The sequence below is a fragment of the Gopherus flavomarginatus genome, chromosome 13 (assembly GCF_025201925.1).
Source record: "Gopherus flavomarginatus isolate rGopFla2 chromosome 13, rGopFla2.mat.asm, whole genome shotgun sequence".
NCBI classification, from domain to species: domain Eukaryota; kingdom Metazoa; phylum Chordata; order Testudines; family Testudinidae; genus Gopherus; species Gopherus flavomarginatus.
Window position 1 is genome coordinate 25463496 of NC_066629.1, and position 15648 is coordinate 25479143.

The following is a 15648-nucleotide window of genomic DNA, read 5'->3' on the forward strand; positions in this document are numbered from 1 at the left end:
GATGAGGGGGTGGCCGCGGGTCTGTGACCTGGCGCTGGGTCCCCATGGCTGCTCTGTCCCCCTCGCTGGTGGGTGCGGTGCTGGCGCACTCGGGCCGGCTGGAGAAGGAGGATCTGAGCTCCCGGATCGCCCGGCTCTCCCGCCGCGTGGGGGAGCTGAGGGTGGGGCCTGGTTGATGATCGGGGGGGCTGGGTATGGGGCGGGTCTACGGGGGCAGGGGGGATCCGGGGGGCGGGGTGTGGGGGGGGGAATCCGAGGAGGGCTCCAGGGGGGCTGAGTGTGGGGGGGCAGAGGGGGGATCCAGGGGGGCTGAGTGTGGGGTGGCAGTGGGGGGATCCAGGGGGGCTGGGTATGGGGGGGCAGAGGGGGGATCCAGGGGGGCTGAGTGTGGGGGGGCAGAGGGGGGATCCAGGGGGGCTGGGTATGGGGGGGTAGAGGGGGGATCCAGGGGGCCTGGATGTGTGGGGCCAGAGGGAGGGAATCTAGGGGGCTAGGTGTGGGGGGGTAGAGGGGGGATCCAGGGGGGCAGGTGTGGGGGGGCAGAGGGGGGATCCAGGGGGGCTAGGTGTGGGGGGGTAGAGGGGGGATCCAGGGGGCCTGGATGTGTGGGGCCAGAGGGAGGGAATCTAGGGTGCTAGGTGTGGGGGGGTAGAGGGGGGATCCAGGGGGGCTGGGTGTGGGGGGCAGAGGGAGGGAATCTAGGGGGCTAGGTGTGGGGGGGTAGAGGGGGGATCCAGGGGGGCTAGGTGTGGGGGGGCAGAGGGGGGATCCAGGGGGGCTAGGTGTGGGGGGGCCGAGGGGGGATCCAGGGGGTCTGGATGTGTGGGGCCAGAGGGAGGGAATCTAGGGGGCTAGGTGTCGGGGGGTAGAGGGGGGATCCAGGGGTCTAGTTGTGGGGATGTAGAGGGGGGATCCAGGGGGGCTGGGAGTGGGGAGGCTCCGGGGGGCAGAGAGGGGATCCAGGAGGGTGGCATGTGGCAGGGATCCAGGGGTCTGGGTGTTGGAGGGATCTGGGGGGCAGATGTAGAATCCAGGGGGGCTGGGTGGGGAGGAACCCAGGGGGCAGGGGTGATCCAAGGACTGGAGCATGGAGGGGACCCCAGTGTGTGTTTGTGTGTTGATAGGGACAGAGCAGGGGTGCTGGGAAGGGGGGAGGAGAGAAGGGGATCTTAGACAGGAGGCTTCCTATAGGGACCCTGGACAGGGGGACTCCAGGGGAGTGCTGGGGGCAGGGGATGATTGTGCGAGTAAATTAAGAAGGGTTATAAAGGCTGCCGGGGGGTTCCAGAGAAGGGAAGGGACAGGGTGTGAGTATGGTGAGTGCTGACACTGCCCATCTCAACGATGTAGGGTTACAGAGAGGGCTGCGTTGGGGGTGGGAGGCTTTGGCCCTGTGGCCACACCTTGGGGTTTCTCTCTGTGCATGTTTAGGGTTGCCAGCCCTCCAGGATTGGCCTGGAGTCTCCCAGAATCGGCATCAATCTCCTGGTGACTATTGAAAGCAACCCGGGAGATTTTAATAGGATATTTTAGGAAAATGACATTACGTCATGTTGGAAAACAATATCTGCCAGAATAGCTTCAATCAGAGTTGGCAACCCTATGGGTGTTTGTTTTTCTGATCCTGAGTCCATCCCTTCTGCCTAGGGAGAAGTCTGCAACATGATTAACAAGAAGTATAACGAGTTCCTCCCGAGCATGCAGAGCGCTGAGGACTTGGTGACACAAGTGGACAGTCTGTCCGGCAACATCGACCTACTGAAATCCAGGATCGAAAATGAGGTGACATGGCAGCGGTTTCACGTTGTCTGTATCTAGCAGCTTTCATCCTACATCATCCCAAAGCAGTACATCCCCACTGATGTGCAGCCATGAGCATGCTGCACAGGAAGGCAGGGGAGGAGGATCTTGGCTAAGGATTCCGGGATGAATCGCCGCCTCTTATAAAGAGTGCCCTTGACTGAAACATACCAATGTATCATGTAGCAGAGCTGGGATATAAATAAAGGGCGGGCTGTAGCGGAATGGTTTTCCGTGGTGCTCATCACAGTAGTTTCAGAGCCCCTCGTGTATATTAATGCATTTATCTTCTAAGCCTCTCTGCATTCAGATAGCGAGGAATCGTTCTTGTTTTGCTGATGGGGAAACTGAGGCACAAAGCAGTGGAATGACTTGGCCAAGGTCACATGGAGATTCTGTGCAGAGCTGGGAACTGAGCCCAGATTTTCGTATATTGATTGCAAGACTGTCCTTCCCGTGGCCTGCTTATATTTTTGTCTGTGTCGTCCTTTCTATGCCCCTGGACTAATTCTCGTAGCTGTCCTCTGCCTTGCCACTCTGGCTTTGAAATCTAAGAAAGGCTCTAATGCAGGTGGGATCATACATCTGGATATTTTTCTTCGCAAAGGAGAATGATCAACTCAAAAATCATACACTGTGAAAATAACTTTTACATCTGATACCAGTTATGCTATGTTAAAAGTGATAGAATCTTAAACATCCATTTTACTTGTCTCTGTTTATTTGTTGCTGTGTATTTATTTTATGTTTCTCAGCATATACAATAACAATCAGTGACATCAGTTACACTTGTCTGTAGTCAATTTCAGCTTTGGGTTCCTAGTGCTGCAGTATTTAAGGTACAAACAATGCAGGAGATTGTTTGTTTGTTTATTTAACAGTTTGGGGATTTTTTTTAAAAGAAGGGAAACACATCTGTTGATCTTGCATGCCTAGAGAAGCTTTTAAAATGTATAGTTAAACTGTACTTTTGGCTAAGTTCAAACTGAACTGACATTTATCTCATTTAAAAGTAGAGAACTGTTAAAGGGACTGGAATCTTTTGACTTGAATAATTTTTTTTTAAAGATCTACAATTTGATATCACCATGTTCTACTTTTTTTCAAAAATTCCCGTACAATAATGCTTTTAATTTTTTTTTATGAGTTTTTCTTCTCCTCTGCTGTTTAAAAGGGTCTTTCTGGTGAGGTTAAAACAGTCTGATCATACAGAGAAAGTGAATATATACACATTTCTGTCAACTGCACTAAGTAAATATACTGGGGAAATAGAACCTTTTTTCCTTCTAATTTCTGTCACTTATAATAACCGTAGGTGTTGTTTGTAACTTTGGGAGGTACGTACGTTTCAGGCAGCACGCTGGTGTTGTCATGTCGGTGTTACTTTTGAAACAGAAATGGCTCTCGTAGCCTTTGGTTACTGTAAATGAGCTGCTGAAGGCTTGATGTCTGTGCTGCTGTTCTAGGTCCGGCAAGATCTGAACGTGGCCATTGCGGAATTTACTGAACTGAAGCAGCAGCTGGAGCGAGACTCGTTAGTTCTGAGTGTGCTGAAACAGCTACAAGAGGTGAGGAAGGAAGCTGGGAAAATGGCTTCAGATCGCAAAATATTTCTGTATTTTTTTCCACTGACCTCTTTCTGGGTCTCCATCGTGAATAAATAATCATGACTCTTCTATCTCTATTCATGTCATGTTTTTCAAAAAGCGCTCTGTAATCTTAGAGCTGAAACTTAGTTGTGTGTGATTACAGAATCATAGAAATGTAGGACTGGAAAGGACCTCAGTAGGTCACCTCATCCAGTTCCCTGCACTGAGGCAGGACCAAGTGTTATCTAGACCATCCCAGATAGGTGTTTGTCCAAGCTGTTCTTAAGAACACTCCAATGACAAAAATTGCACAATCCTAGGTAATTTGTTCCAGTGCTTAACTATCTTTACAGTTAGGAACTTTTTCCTAATGTCCAACCTAAATCTCCATTGTTGCAATTTAAGCCCATTGCTTCTTGTCCTGTCCCCCCTCAGCCTTCTCTTCTCTAGACTAACCAAACCCAGGTTGGTTTTGCTGTTTTTTCAGTCTTTTCTCATTGATCGTGTTTTATTGACCTTTAATTATTTTTGTTGTTTTCTCCAAATTGTCCACATCTTTCCTGAGGTGTAGTGCCCTGAACTGGACACAGTACTCCAGTTGAGGCCTTATCAGCGCTGAGTAGAGCGGAGGAATTACTTCTCGTGTCTTGCTTATAACACTCCTGCTAATACATGCCAGAATGATGTTCACTTGTTATTTGCAACTGTGTTACACTGTTGACTCATAGTTAGTTTCTGATCCACTATAACCCCCAGATCCCTTTCCGCAGTACTCCTTCCTTGGCAGTAATATCCCATTTTGTATTTGTGCAACTGATTATTCCTTCCTGCGTGTAGTACCTTGTATTTGTTTTATTTAACTTCTATTGAACTCTTTCAGTTTGATAGGGCTATTAAAGACTATAGCACCGCATTACTGGAAAAGAAGTATGTGGCAGCAGCTCGCCATCTGGAAAAGGTAGTAGCAAGCTTCTCAAGTATATGTAATTATATCTCTTATAAATATCGTCAATAATTATCCCGTGATTCCCTGATGTTAGCACTTGCCTGCCATCGGCTCAGTGTCCCTGGTGCCCGTGCTCTGTGCATAACTGTCTTCCTCTTATTGCTAGGCACGAAGTAGTTTGAAAATGCTAGAATCCCGCAAAGGCTTTGAGCTGAAGGTTCTGAAGGCACTAGGCACGGGGCTGACGGTGCAGACCCAGAACATGCTCTATCACCTGGGAGAAGAGTGGCGGCAAATGGTTTTGTGGAAGCTTCCTCCGTCAAAAGGTGCTGAACATCTTAGTTTGGGTCAGTGACAGAAGTGATCCTGGCTCGAAAATCTCTTCAGAGCTAAGAAGTTAGTTAACATAGGTGAGCTAGGATGGATTCAGCTAGCTCTTCCAGCCCGTGACATATTCCTAAGTGAGTAGGATTGACTGGAGGCAGCGCTCTTTGAATTTCACACCATCTGGGGGTGGCTTGGAGCTATCCCAGGCAGCTTGATACATTCAGTGGCTCTTAAAATTTATTTGAAATGTTTCTTCTGGCGCGTACAGCGGTATTTCCTAGTGAGTGAGACAGAGAAGCCCGGAGAGTTCTCAGCCTCTAGCTCCTTTCTCGGTCATGATGCAAAACCTGAGAGGTTGTAGGATTTCCCCATAGCTAATGTGTTACTCATCTGCTCCTGAGGAAACCAATTTGGACAATATCAGGTTTTCGCGTTATTGAGAAACTAACTTGGCCCATTTCCTGGGTGAGGCTTCTGAAACCTTTCGTCAAGATGAACTTGCTCACCCAGCACAGACTCGTTTGGCAAGTTACACCCCTTCTCTCCTGTTCCTCGGAGCCCGCTCTAGTCCCAGGGTGAGGAGGCAATGAGGGAATAATGAAGTGCTGTTTTGAATGAAAAAGTGTAGTTCTGTTGAGGAATAAAATAGAAAGGACCTATTTATGATAGAAATTGGGCTTAGTTTGCCAGATTGTTGCACAGGTAATTGAAATGGAAAACTGCTGGTAACTGAAGCTATGTCTGAAGTGATACTGATTCTTTAGTCCCTGTGGATACCCCATCCATACCCACATGTTAGTGCCTCTGTACGGAGCGAGCTGTGAGTGTGCAGCATGTCTGGTGCACACGGATTTTTCCATTTCAGTTTTCTGAGGAAGGTCTCATCAGTTAGATCTTTGAAGTGACAGTTTCATTTTCTTGTATATAACTGTAGCTCCTTGAGCATGTCAGGAAATCAGGGATTGCTTTAGCTCAGCCTTGAAAATTCATCATGAAATCTTACCAGCTCAGGAATTAAAATAGACTCACCCACTCTTACCATGACGATTATGAACACACTAATGATATTTGACTTCCAATGGGTAGAATTTTGCCAAGCTGCTTTAGATATTTAGGAAGATGTAAGCAACTGACACATAGCCACTGCCCAGATATATGTATCTCAGTACCCTCTGTACCACCAAAATTCCTCATTTAAAAAAGCAAGCTCATGCCTCAGTTGAGTTTATAGTGGAGGAGGAAGAGTAATTATGGCCAAAATGTTCTTAAATTTGCACAGAAATTGAAACAGGGAAATTGCATCAAGACCTGTGTAAAAGACCAATGCAAGCAGTTTGCAATATGCTGATATTCAGGAGATAATGATTCCACTGCCCAACTTCCAAGGCCGGCAAGAGCTGATCATTAGATGGGGGGCCAGGAGCGTGACACTGTATCCCAGCCACCATTGAGATCTCCCTGGCTTATGGTCAGGGAAATGAGGTGAAGAAAGGAGAGCTTAATGGTTTGTTTTAGCGCCCACCCAAGAAGTCCTGTAGACTGTCAGCTCCTCTCTAGCCCACTTCGCATTGTAATGGAGATGGTTATGCTCTCTCTTAGAAATCAGCAGTGCAGAGACAGTGATGCAGATGGAGTTGCACTTATGCACCATGCCATTGAAGGAAGATGAGCTCTCTGGACCACCTGTTGCTTCTGTGCTCCAGGCATTTGCTGTGCTAGGAGAACTGCACACCAGGCTTAAACTTTTTGGTAAGACAGGCCTTTGTGTCCCATTAAAACGAGCTGTGGAGAGACCTGCTGTTAGACAGTGAATTTGTTTCAAGAATCTGCCAGCGTGGGACTGGGTCCCGTTGTCAGTGCAAAATATGGAACAGAATGTGGGAAGAGAGAGGCATTTAGAGTCATAGACTTTAAGGTCAGACGGGACCATTGTGATCGTCTAGTCTGACCTCGTGCACAATGCAGCCACAGAATCTCATCCAGCCACATTTTGTTGATGGCCTTAGCCCTTGGTCAGATAATTCAACCCTTCCCTTGTCACATTGGCCTCTTCCCAAGGCCTGGGTTGACTTTCAGCAGGCAGCACCTCTCTGAGGAGTCACGCTCTCAGGTAGGATGTATGTTTTGTTTTCTTCCCCTGTCACATGTGTGTTTGTCCCACTCTCCCATCTCCTTGCCAGTCTCTTTGTCCAGTGCTGGTGGTGGTGGCGGTGGTACTGCTACCCTACTGTGACAGGCCTCTGGGCTGGGCAGAGCTGTGACAGTGCAGGTGCACGGGGACTCCCGTAGTGAAATGAAGAGCGCAGATAGCAGCATCCTTCCACATCCTCTAGGACCAGGTAGAGCCCATGGCACGTGCGAACGGAATCCCATGACTCCTGTTAATGTGCAGTTGCCCTGAATTATTTATCCCTGCCTGTCAAGTTGGTTTGTTACTTCATTTTGATCTGTGGTTTTGTGGCTCGATGGGCTCATGTTTTACAACTATTTTCTGGTTGTAGTCCCCTCCCTGGCCCAGAGCCAGGCGTTAATTTCAGGCTGTTCCAGGTGATTGTAATCGCAGGTCGTAGTAAAGCAATTAACAAGCTCTGCCAGGTGCTGGCATACAGTTTCACGTGGCTGGTTTTGTAAATAGTTTATCATTTGATTTATACAATCACAGGCTCTATGCCTGAGTCCCCGTGCTTAAACCAAAGGCGCCGCCTCAAGAACTCTCCTGATTTTACAGCTACCCCAGAGGAGTGTTCCTCATCCGAATATGAGCAATCCTAAAACCAAGGTGCTGCTCATAGCTGGTCCCTCTTGGGCACTACTGGAGCAAACAGCCTACTCGACTGCATACTGATGCTGAAGATCATCTTTCTCTTCCTGTGTCAGGCCAGTTACTGCTGAAGTACATCCTCAAGCCACTGATCTCTTATCCCTCCCTTCGTCCCCTGCTGGAGGAGCAGCCTGACACCGTCGTCTTGCCCTTTGAGTCTGCGGAGCCTAATCTGGAGCATCCATCCCCAGTGGAGGTTTTTGGCAAGATCACGCTGGTGCTTGAAGTTCTTCACAAACACTTGTTGAGTAGGTAGTTTGCCCCCTGAGAATTAGCGTGAGATGCTGCTCTCCACGGCTGGCTCATCTAGCTGTTGTGGAGAGCTCTTGGAACGTTTAGCAGTAAAGCAGCACTGGTTTCCGCCAGGGAGCCGCTGCTCTCTGTAATGCTATGATGGCAGTGCCCTGGGATGGTCTGCTGTAGCGGAGTGAGGCTTTGCAATGCTTGGGCAGCTCTGAACACTGCAAAACTGCACTTGGTTCCCTCTCCTTTGGGGCCCTTTAATCTTCCCAGCTCTGTTGTGCGTCCTCACCCTGGCTCTGCAGACTGTCTTACCTCCTTGTTCCGTGACAAGTGTGTGGTTTATGGGGAGGGCATTGATACTACAGGAAGATGGGAATTCCTGAGCGAGGAGTCACTTCTTGAAGACTTGTTTAATTTCCTGGTCTCTTTGAGGGAGCAGCAAGCAGCACTGAAATGAGAAAGTGGGGTTTGAGTGACAGCATCTGCAGTGACTCTGAGCATTCAGGAGAAACCCATACCATGGAAATGAAGCACAAAGAGTATTTAGCGTGTAGGCCATCGAAGAAATGCTTTATTTCTCTGTAGAAAGAGTTCTTCTCAGATGACCAGTATTGCTAAATCATTGCTTTGTGAGAAGCTCTGGGGAACTTGAGGAAAAAAGCTAGAATGCGTGATACAATCCGCGGGAAATTCTGTATAGGACTAGTCACGGTGGAGGATCTCGTCACAAAGCGTGAATGGGGCACATTCCAGGCACTGAGCAAACTCACAGGGGACACAGGTTCAGTCTACCTTTAAAATCTGTTAGTGGCTCAGGAGGCAGGGAATTGCTGTACATGGCCCGAGACCAGAGAACATCTGATGAAATGGAACCATTGACAGTTCCGGTTTTGAGCTCACAATGGGGTGTGGAAGGGATCGAGAGCTTTGCCCCCGGAGCATATTTCAAACCCATTTGTGTTTTTTCTTTTGAATCCAGATGTCTCTCTCGATGTGTGTGGGGAAAACGAGAAGGACTCCAGAGTGGTATTGGCAGAGATGCTGGGTGACATGGTCTGGGAGGAGATATCTGGCTGCCTCATTCAGGAATGTCTGGTGTACTCGATTCCAGCAAACAGCAGCAAACTAGAGCAATACGTCGAGGTAGGACTCAAAGCGTTTCAAATCCATGCAACGTAAAGCCTGGAAAGGCAGATTCTGCAATAACTGGAATTGTCTCTGATCTTTATCCTCTGCCACAATGGGAACTTTCAAAGTCAGTCTCTGCCCTAAGCCATGTCTCGTATTCCTTCAGTGCCAATAACGGTGCAATGTTTTTAACTACGTATTTTGCTCTCGTCTGTATCCCAGCATAAAAATCAGTCAGATGCAGTTGACGATAGCAGCACTGAGCAGCTCAAGACCTCTTGCTTTTGCTAAAGAAGCTGCACTCAGCACAAACACTCTTTATAAAGAAGAGAGGGTGGCAGTGAGGGCTGGGACTTCCTCCCTCCTTGGTCCAAACTAGACCAGATTTGATGACTTGCAGGGCATGCTGCCGAGGGCATTCTTCCTAGATGATGAGGAAGATAGGTAGCTGGCTGACTGGCCAAGTTCCTGTGCAACTGATTTCAGTGCTGCCGAACTTAATGTAGTTGTGTTTACTGTATGATTAGTTGTGTTCCAGCTCTTAAAGCCCTGGGCAAGGGTCTTTATTATTTTAAACCTAAATAAATAAAATAGAACTTAGTTCCACTTCCCAAATGGTATTTAGTGCCTAACTCCTGTTGAAATCAATGGGAGTTAGGCACCTCAATACCTCTGAGGTTCTGGGCCCTTGTGCTGGTGAAAGGTGCCAGACTGACAGCCGGACTCTGGAGTCTTTTTCCCAGAAGAGCCAGTAGCGGCAAAGCTTCTCCCAGGCCGCTTTTCCACAGGGAGCCCCTCTCTTGTCCGTTTCATTCCCTCCTGGGCGCTGGGGTTGAGATTGCCAACCAAGGGGGACAGTTAGTGTCCACTGTAATATTTTGTTCTGGACACGTGTTCATGGGCCCTCAACCGAAACACACATCTCACGAGGGCCACTGAAGTGCTGTCAGGTGGTAACGGTTTGGGGTCATCACTGACTGGAACCAGATTCAAAGCCCTTCCACCCCTTGTACTTCCTTTGTATCCACTCTGTCCTTCCCGTTGAGCTGGAGAAGGTCTAGCTGCTGTTCATCCTGCTTCGTGATTATTATAACTCACAACCCATAATAGCGTGGAAATGATTTGTGTTTAACTCTTCTCAGGTGATTAAATCCACTGAGGACTTTGAAAAACGCTTGAAGAACATGGGGTTTTTAAAAGGAGATGCCACGGACTTACTGAAATACGCCCGCAATGTCAATTCCCACTTTGCTAACAAAAAATGCCAGGACGTGATCGTGGCAGCCAGAAAGTTGATGACCTCAGAAATACACAACACTGTAAAGGTGCTAGAGATCGCAATTTACAATGCGTATTTTTAAGAAACCATCTAGCTATTGAAGGAGAACAGCTTAAAACACTGAGTCTGGTTTTTATAGAGGATTGGTTTGTTTTTGTTGTTTGTGTGACCCCTGCAGGAAATGGTTGCTTCTTAAAGCTTTGGGTAGCCCTCAAGTGCATTTTCCGTAGGGCTGATATTCTAACTAACAAGCTGAATATGATTTTTAAAATAATGGAATGAAGCCTTCCTCAGAACCAGATAGCTGGTTTTACACATTTTTCTGAGGATCATTACAGCTAATACAAACGTAAAGAGAAAAGATCCTTTAGAATGATTGTGCTTAAGAAAGAGATGGTTGCCTACTGTGGATCACACATTCAGCTGTTATCATGCCATGTACATTTGTGAGCCCCTCGGAGTAGCTCTGGTGGAGTCCCATGGAATGCTCAGCCCGGTCTGTGTAATTCACTGTTAATTTGCCTTATGCTGTCTCCATTCTCTGGGAACTAAGTAGTGATGTATGCCTCTTCTTTCCTCCTTAGATCACACCTGATTCCTCGGTAGCGGTACCAAAACTGCCTGACCCTGGGGCAGGTGATCATTTAAAAATGCAAAAAGCCTCCAAAATGCTGCACAACGAGCTGATAAATTTGGAGAATGAGACCAGACTGAGCCAGCACACATTCTCTCTGCCTACCTGCCACATCAGTGTGTCTGTGGAGAAATTGATGGAGTTGGCTTATCAGACCCTGTTGGAGGCTACAGCCAGCACAGATCAGTGGTAAGAGCTCTGAATTGGTGGGTAGAGCCCAAGGGACGCTCTCGGTATCGAGACACCTGGTTACGGGCGCCAATACCAGAAAGGGCAGAAAATGTAATTCACTTAAAAATAATCAAGGTGAAATGGTTAATGAAAGCTACTGATTTGCCAGTTGGAGACTGAATCCCCGGATTAACCCAGCAAACAGGGACAGCTGCCATGCAGCCTTCCTGGCAGTGCCCTGGTGGCACAACGGCCAGTGGTGATGGCCTCTAAGGGTGTGTTGAGATGGGCTGTATTTAGCTAACGTGGTAATTGACACATAGTAAAATGCTAGTGTAGACGAGGCAGTTTGTAGTTTTCAGTCATGTTTGTTAGCAGATCGGGATAAAAACCGATGCCTTGTCCATGCTAAAATCTTACCGTGTGTTAGCTGACAATTGGTGAAAAGCCCTTTTTTCCCCAGCCAAGACGAGGTGTAAGAGTGTCATTGCTGGGGAGGGTGAGCTGCCTGTTTTCCTACCACATCATCACCCGAGTGAAAGCAAAGAACCTGAGTTGTGCATTTGGCAGGGATTTCAAGTGTCCAGGGCTGTGTTCGTCTGGCCGGATAACTGGAGACCATGGCTCTGGTTGGGAAGGGAGGATTGCGTACAGAGTGCCTCCCATGCTGCTATAGCAGAGTGTGTGTGGGTGGAGCGGAAGGGGGAGAAGGGAAATGCTGCCTCCCTGGTTAAAGATGGATTTCAGGGGTCTCGTTCCTGACCTGTGGTCTGTGGTTCTGGAGCTGGCCTCCATCTTGGAGGTCTTCCTTGGGTAGCATTGCAAAACTCTCAGGCATGCAAGCAATGCCAGGTGCTCCGCCGCGATGTGACAGCTTGGGGGAAGCCTTGGTAAGATTTCCAGGGTGCTGCCTGTGGCTTGCAGACGGTATCTGCTTTCAGAACAGGCCTTTAAAAGCCTGTGCTCTGCGGGTAGATTGCACGCTACCTAGCACATCGGTCCATGATGGGGGGGCTCCTGTTCACTACCATAGTACAAATATTTGATAGTAATAATAGTTGCCATTCACAGAAATGTGTGCCCCTCAACATTCCCTATCCCCTGATCGTTATGCATTACAGTGGAGGTTCTTTTCCCCCTACCCTTGAGGAAGAAAACACAGGGCAAATGGCCGTACGCAGCTCCAGAACGAGCAATGCTTTCAGCTGTGTTTGTGCCCTTTGCAATGCGCATTGGGGAGAGAGTGGCATTCACTGGAGATTTAGCTTAGCACGTTCATATAGAGGAACTGTGGGTACAGCAGGACACCATGGTGAATGAGAAATGAGATAAGCCCCGAAGTTCTTGGTGACTGCTCTTGAAATTAAATGTACAGCTAGGTCTCCAAGTGGAAAGGCAGAGCTAGTGAGGGCCAGGGATTTACCAGATGTGCCTTGACCAATGTGATTTCCAGTGCAAGGAGGCAGTCTCGCTTGAGCTCTGATCGAGTTAGTGCGCTAAAAAGAGCAGTGTAGCCACAGTGGGCCAGGCAAGCTGCCTGAGCACGTACCCAGAGTTTCAAATGGGAACGGCTAGCCCATCCTGTCACCTGTGCAGCTGTGGCTGCACTGCTATTTGGGGAGCATGCTAGTTTAATCAGCGCCGGCCCAGATGTATCTCTCCAAGCTGGGAATTACACCTCCAGCACAACGCCCAATTGGCTTCTAGTGGAACTTGTGCTGCTAAGTTACGTAGGCACTTCTGAAAATCATCCCTTAGTCTCTGCTGGTTATATTTGACGTCAGAGTCCAAAACACAGCCACTGAATTCTTTCTCTTTTCAGCACTGCATTAAGAATGCGCCTCTTGCTGCATGCATTATTCCAGCTGGAAGATGGTTAACATGAACTTTATTTGCCTTGCAGTTGTATCCAGCTCTTTTACTCAGTGCGAAATATCTTCCATTTGTTCTATGACGTCGTGCCAATTTATCACAAGTGAGTGTGTGAGTGTTACACAGGGACCTGCTTTTGGGCGGGGAGCCAAGCTATTTATTTATAATACTCCTACTCACTCCTATGCTTGTCCTGGGTGGTCTTTGGTTTGGTGGAGGGGTACTCCCTTCTCCTTTGGGAAAAATAGCACTCCATCTCTTTAAAACCCCCTCATATAATAATAATACATAGCTTTTAGATAGTGCTTTTCATTAATAGAATCATTGCCCAGAGCCTTTCAAACCCAGTGTGGCTTGTAATACTGTTGCATGGTGTGCTTCCCTGTCCCCACCTGCTGAGGAGAAGCAGTGGTAGGAAAGGGTTAAAATCCAAGGCTACAGCTGGATTTGAGGGCCCTTAGCTCTGGTGGCCCTGCCACAGCCCAGTGCTTTCCTCTCCTTTTGACACTGGTGAGAGTTTCTTGTCGCCTCCCTCTTGATTTCACCTTCCTGCTGTCATCAGATGGCTTTCCTGCTTCTAAGTCTTCACATTAACCATCATTTGAATCTAGACATGGCTAGAGTGTGGGCATGGCTACACTGAGAACACAACAGCCCCAGACCTGTGCCACTGCAGTGCTCCAGTGTGGACGCTGCCTACCGGATGAGAGGGGTTCCCCTGTTGGCCTGGGTAATCCACCTCCTCGAGAGGGGGTAGCTCGGGTGATGGAAGAATTCAACCTAGTGCTGGCTACATAAGGACTTAGGGCGACTTAACTACGCCGCTCAGGGGTGTGGACTTTTCATCCCCCCTGAACATCGTAGCTATGTCGAGACCAGGCCTACAGAGGTGATGATGATGTGCTACCCTGTCAACATGTAATGTCCATGGTGTGTGAGAGTCAAGAGGCCACATGCTTTTATTCTCGCTAACTGTCTCCCATGATGCACGTTGCTTTTGATTGGTTAGGAGCAGCACTGATCTAAGAGTGGAAGTAGCCTCTTGCCTATTGAGTGTCTGACCTGTGGAGCATTTCTGAAGCCTAGAACAATATCAGGAGATTTATTTTATTTTTAGAGGCCCAGATCTGATTAAAAAACTGTCTCTTTATTTCTTCCCTTCTCTTCCTCCTCCTTCCTTGGGTAGAGAGAACCTTCAGAAACTGCCCCAGCTCGCTGCCATTCATCACAACAACTGTATGTACATTGCCCACCACTTGCTGACCCTGGGGCATCAGTTCCGGTACCGCCTTACCAACATACTGTATGATGGAGCAGCTACTTTCGTAGATCTGGTACCTGGCTTTAGGAGACTCGGTAATTTTACCTTTGGAACTGAAACATACTCCCTAGCATCTCATCCCGGTATTTGTAATGGAGCGATTTATCATTTAAATGCGACTTGGTGGTAAAAGCAGTGGACTGGGCATTAGGAATCCTGGCACTGTGTGACCCTCAGCAAGTCACTTAACTTCTTTGTCCCTCCTTTTTGTTATCTGTGTAATGGGGCAATGCTTCAATGGGATGGGGGCCTAGCTCTGAGGCTTAATTAAGCTTTATAGAGCATTAGACGAAAGGTGCCACAGAAGTGCTGAGTATGATTAATATTACGCAGAGTAATATTGGTCACAACGTGGGTTATTCTACATCAATATCCAATGTGATTTGTTAGTCCTGTTGATTTCAGTGGGAGTTTGCGTGCCCAGGTTTACATTTTCAGTTCCCTGATGCTGTCAGCAGGGAAGTTGCTGTGCCAGAGTATGTCTTTGCCAACTTTCAGGTAGCATTTGAGGTATAAGCGAGGAATTCCCAGAGTGCGGAATCCTAACATTTGGTCTGTGGCCATTCCGGTAGTGCCAAGGGGTGGTCTCCTGCTCTGCTCTGGCTTCATTAGAGCAGCCTTCTTGATTGGCTATTGGTGGTATGAATCCTTATTCTCAGATTACATATTATACCCCCTGCATTTGATGAGAAGGCTGCTCTGTCTGGTAGAGCCCTCTGCCGCGTCACAAGCTGGCAAGGTAGCCTTGATTGTCCCTTTCTGTATAATGGTGCACAGTTCCAGGAATGATTTTTTGTACAGCGAGACCCCAAGCTCACATGGACACTCTGGAAGCTGCTGTCCTCTGTTCTGAGCATTTACTAGATTGTTGTAAGAAGCCAAAGAAACAAAATGCAGGGAAAAAACTTTCAGCGTGTTGATCTGACAAAGGCAGGGAATCCATAGTTAATGCTGCTGCTGAGATTTTCAAGTTGTTTATTTTATCTTGCACTGTAGGAATCAGAAGTGTGTGAGATCTCACATGCTGTGGGTGGGTGGATTATGGGTGCAGTTTCCTCTTCCCTGGCTGTGTGTGCCTGGCAGATTGGTACCATGTGGCTGTTCTATGAAACTCGAAAAGGCAAATGTATTAGGCTTATAAAGCTTGATCCTAATTTTATGGCAGGTGTATGATTCCAGTGCTGAATGACTCAGAATAGGCAAATCAGATTTAATGCTGACATCATCTGAGGCTGTGGAATAAATGGCTTCTTCCTCCTCTCATTTGCTCCTCCAGGGATGGAGTGTTTTCTGGCCCAGATGCGTGTGCAGAAAGGAGAGCTGCTGGAGAGATTATCAAGTGCAAGGAACTTTTCCAACATGGACAATGAGGAAAACTGTTCTGCAGCCAACAAAGCAGCAAGGCAGGTGAGTGAGACAAACCGAAGGGCTGTACAGGCCCTAGTGTAATGTATCTGTGTGGTTTTCCCCTTTTAATAGCGGTACGAATTCTTAGTACGGATATACTGCTTGGCATT

The 15648-nt window shown here is 47.9% G+C and overlaps 2 protein-coding genes across 4 annotated transcripts in view; one reads left to right on the forward strand and one right to left on the reverse strand.

Annotated features, from left to right (window-relative positions):
* Positions 1–15648, reverse strand: part of LOC127033707 (centromere/kinetochore protein zw10 homolog) — a 66716-nt gene that overhangs the window by 32539 nt on the left and 18529 nt on the right. The gene's annotated exons all lie outside the window — the stretch shown is intronic.
* The window catches only part of LOC127033731 (centromere/kinetochore protein zw10 homolog), a 19456-nt gene continuing 3808 nt past the window's right edge, over positions 1–15648 (forward strand). Inside the window, exons 1-13 of the mRNA XM_050921854.1 lie at positions 1–161; positions 1648–1782; positions 3267–3368; positions 4270–4347; positions 4502–4661; positions 6262–6411; positions 7540–7731; positions 8706–8869; positions 9997–10179; positions 10718–10956; positions 12842–12913; positions 13997–14166; positions 15408–15538. Coding sequence (XP_050777811.1) covers positions 45–161; positions 1648–1782; positions 3267–3368; positions 4270–4347; positions 4502–4661; positions 6262–6411; positions 7540–7731; positions 8706–8869; positions 9997–10179; positions 10718–10956; positions 12842–12913; positions 13997–14166; positions 15408–15538 — 1893 coding nt within the window. The 5' untranslated portion in view covers positions 1–44. The remainder of the gene's footprint in view (positions 162–1647; positions 1783–3266; positions 3369–4269; positions 4348–4501; positions 4662–6261; positions 6412–7539; positions 7732–8705; positions 8870–9996; positions 10180–10717; positions 10957–12841; positions 12914–13996; positions 14167–15407; positions 15539–15648) is intronic.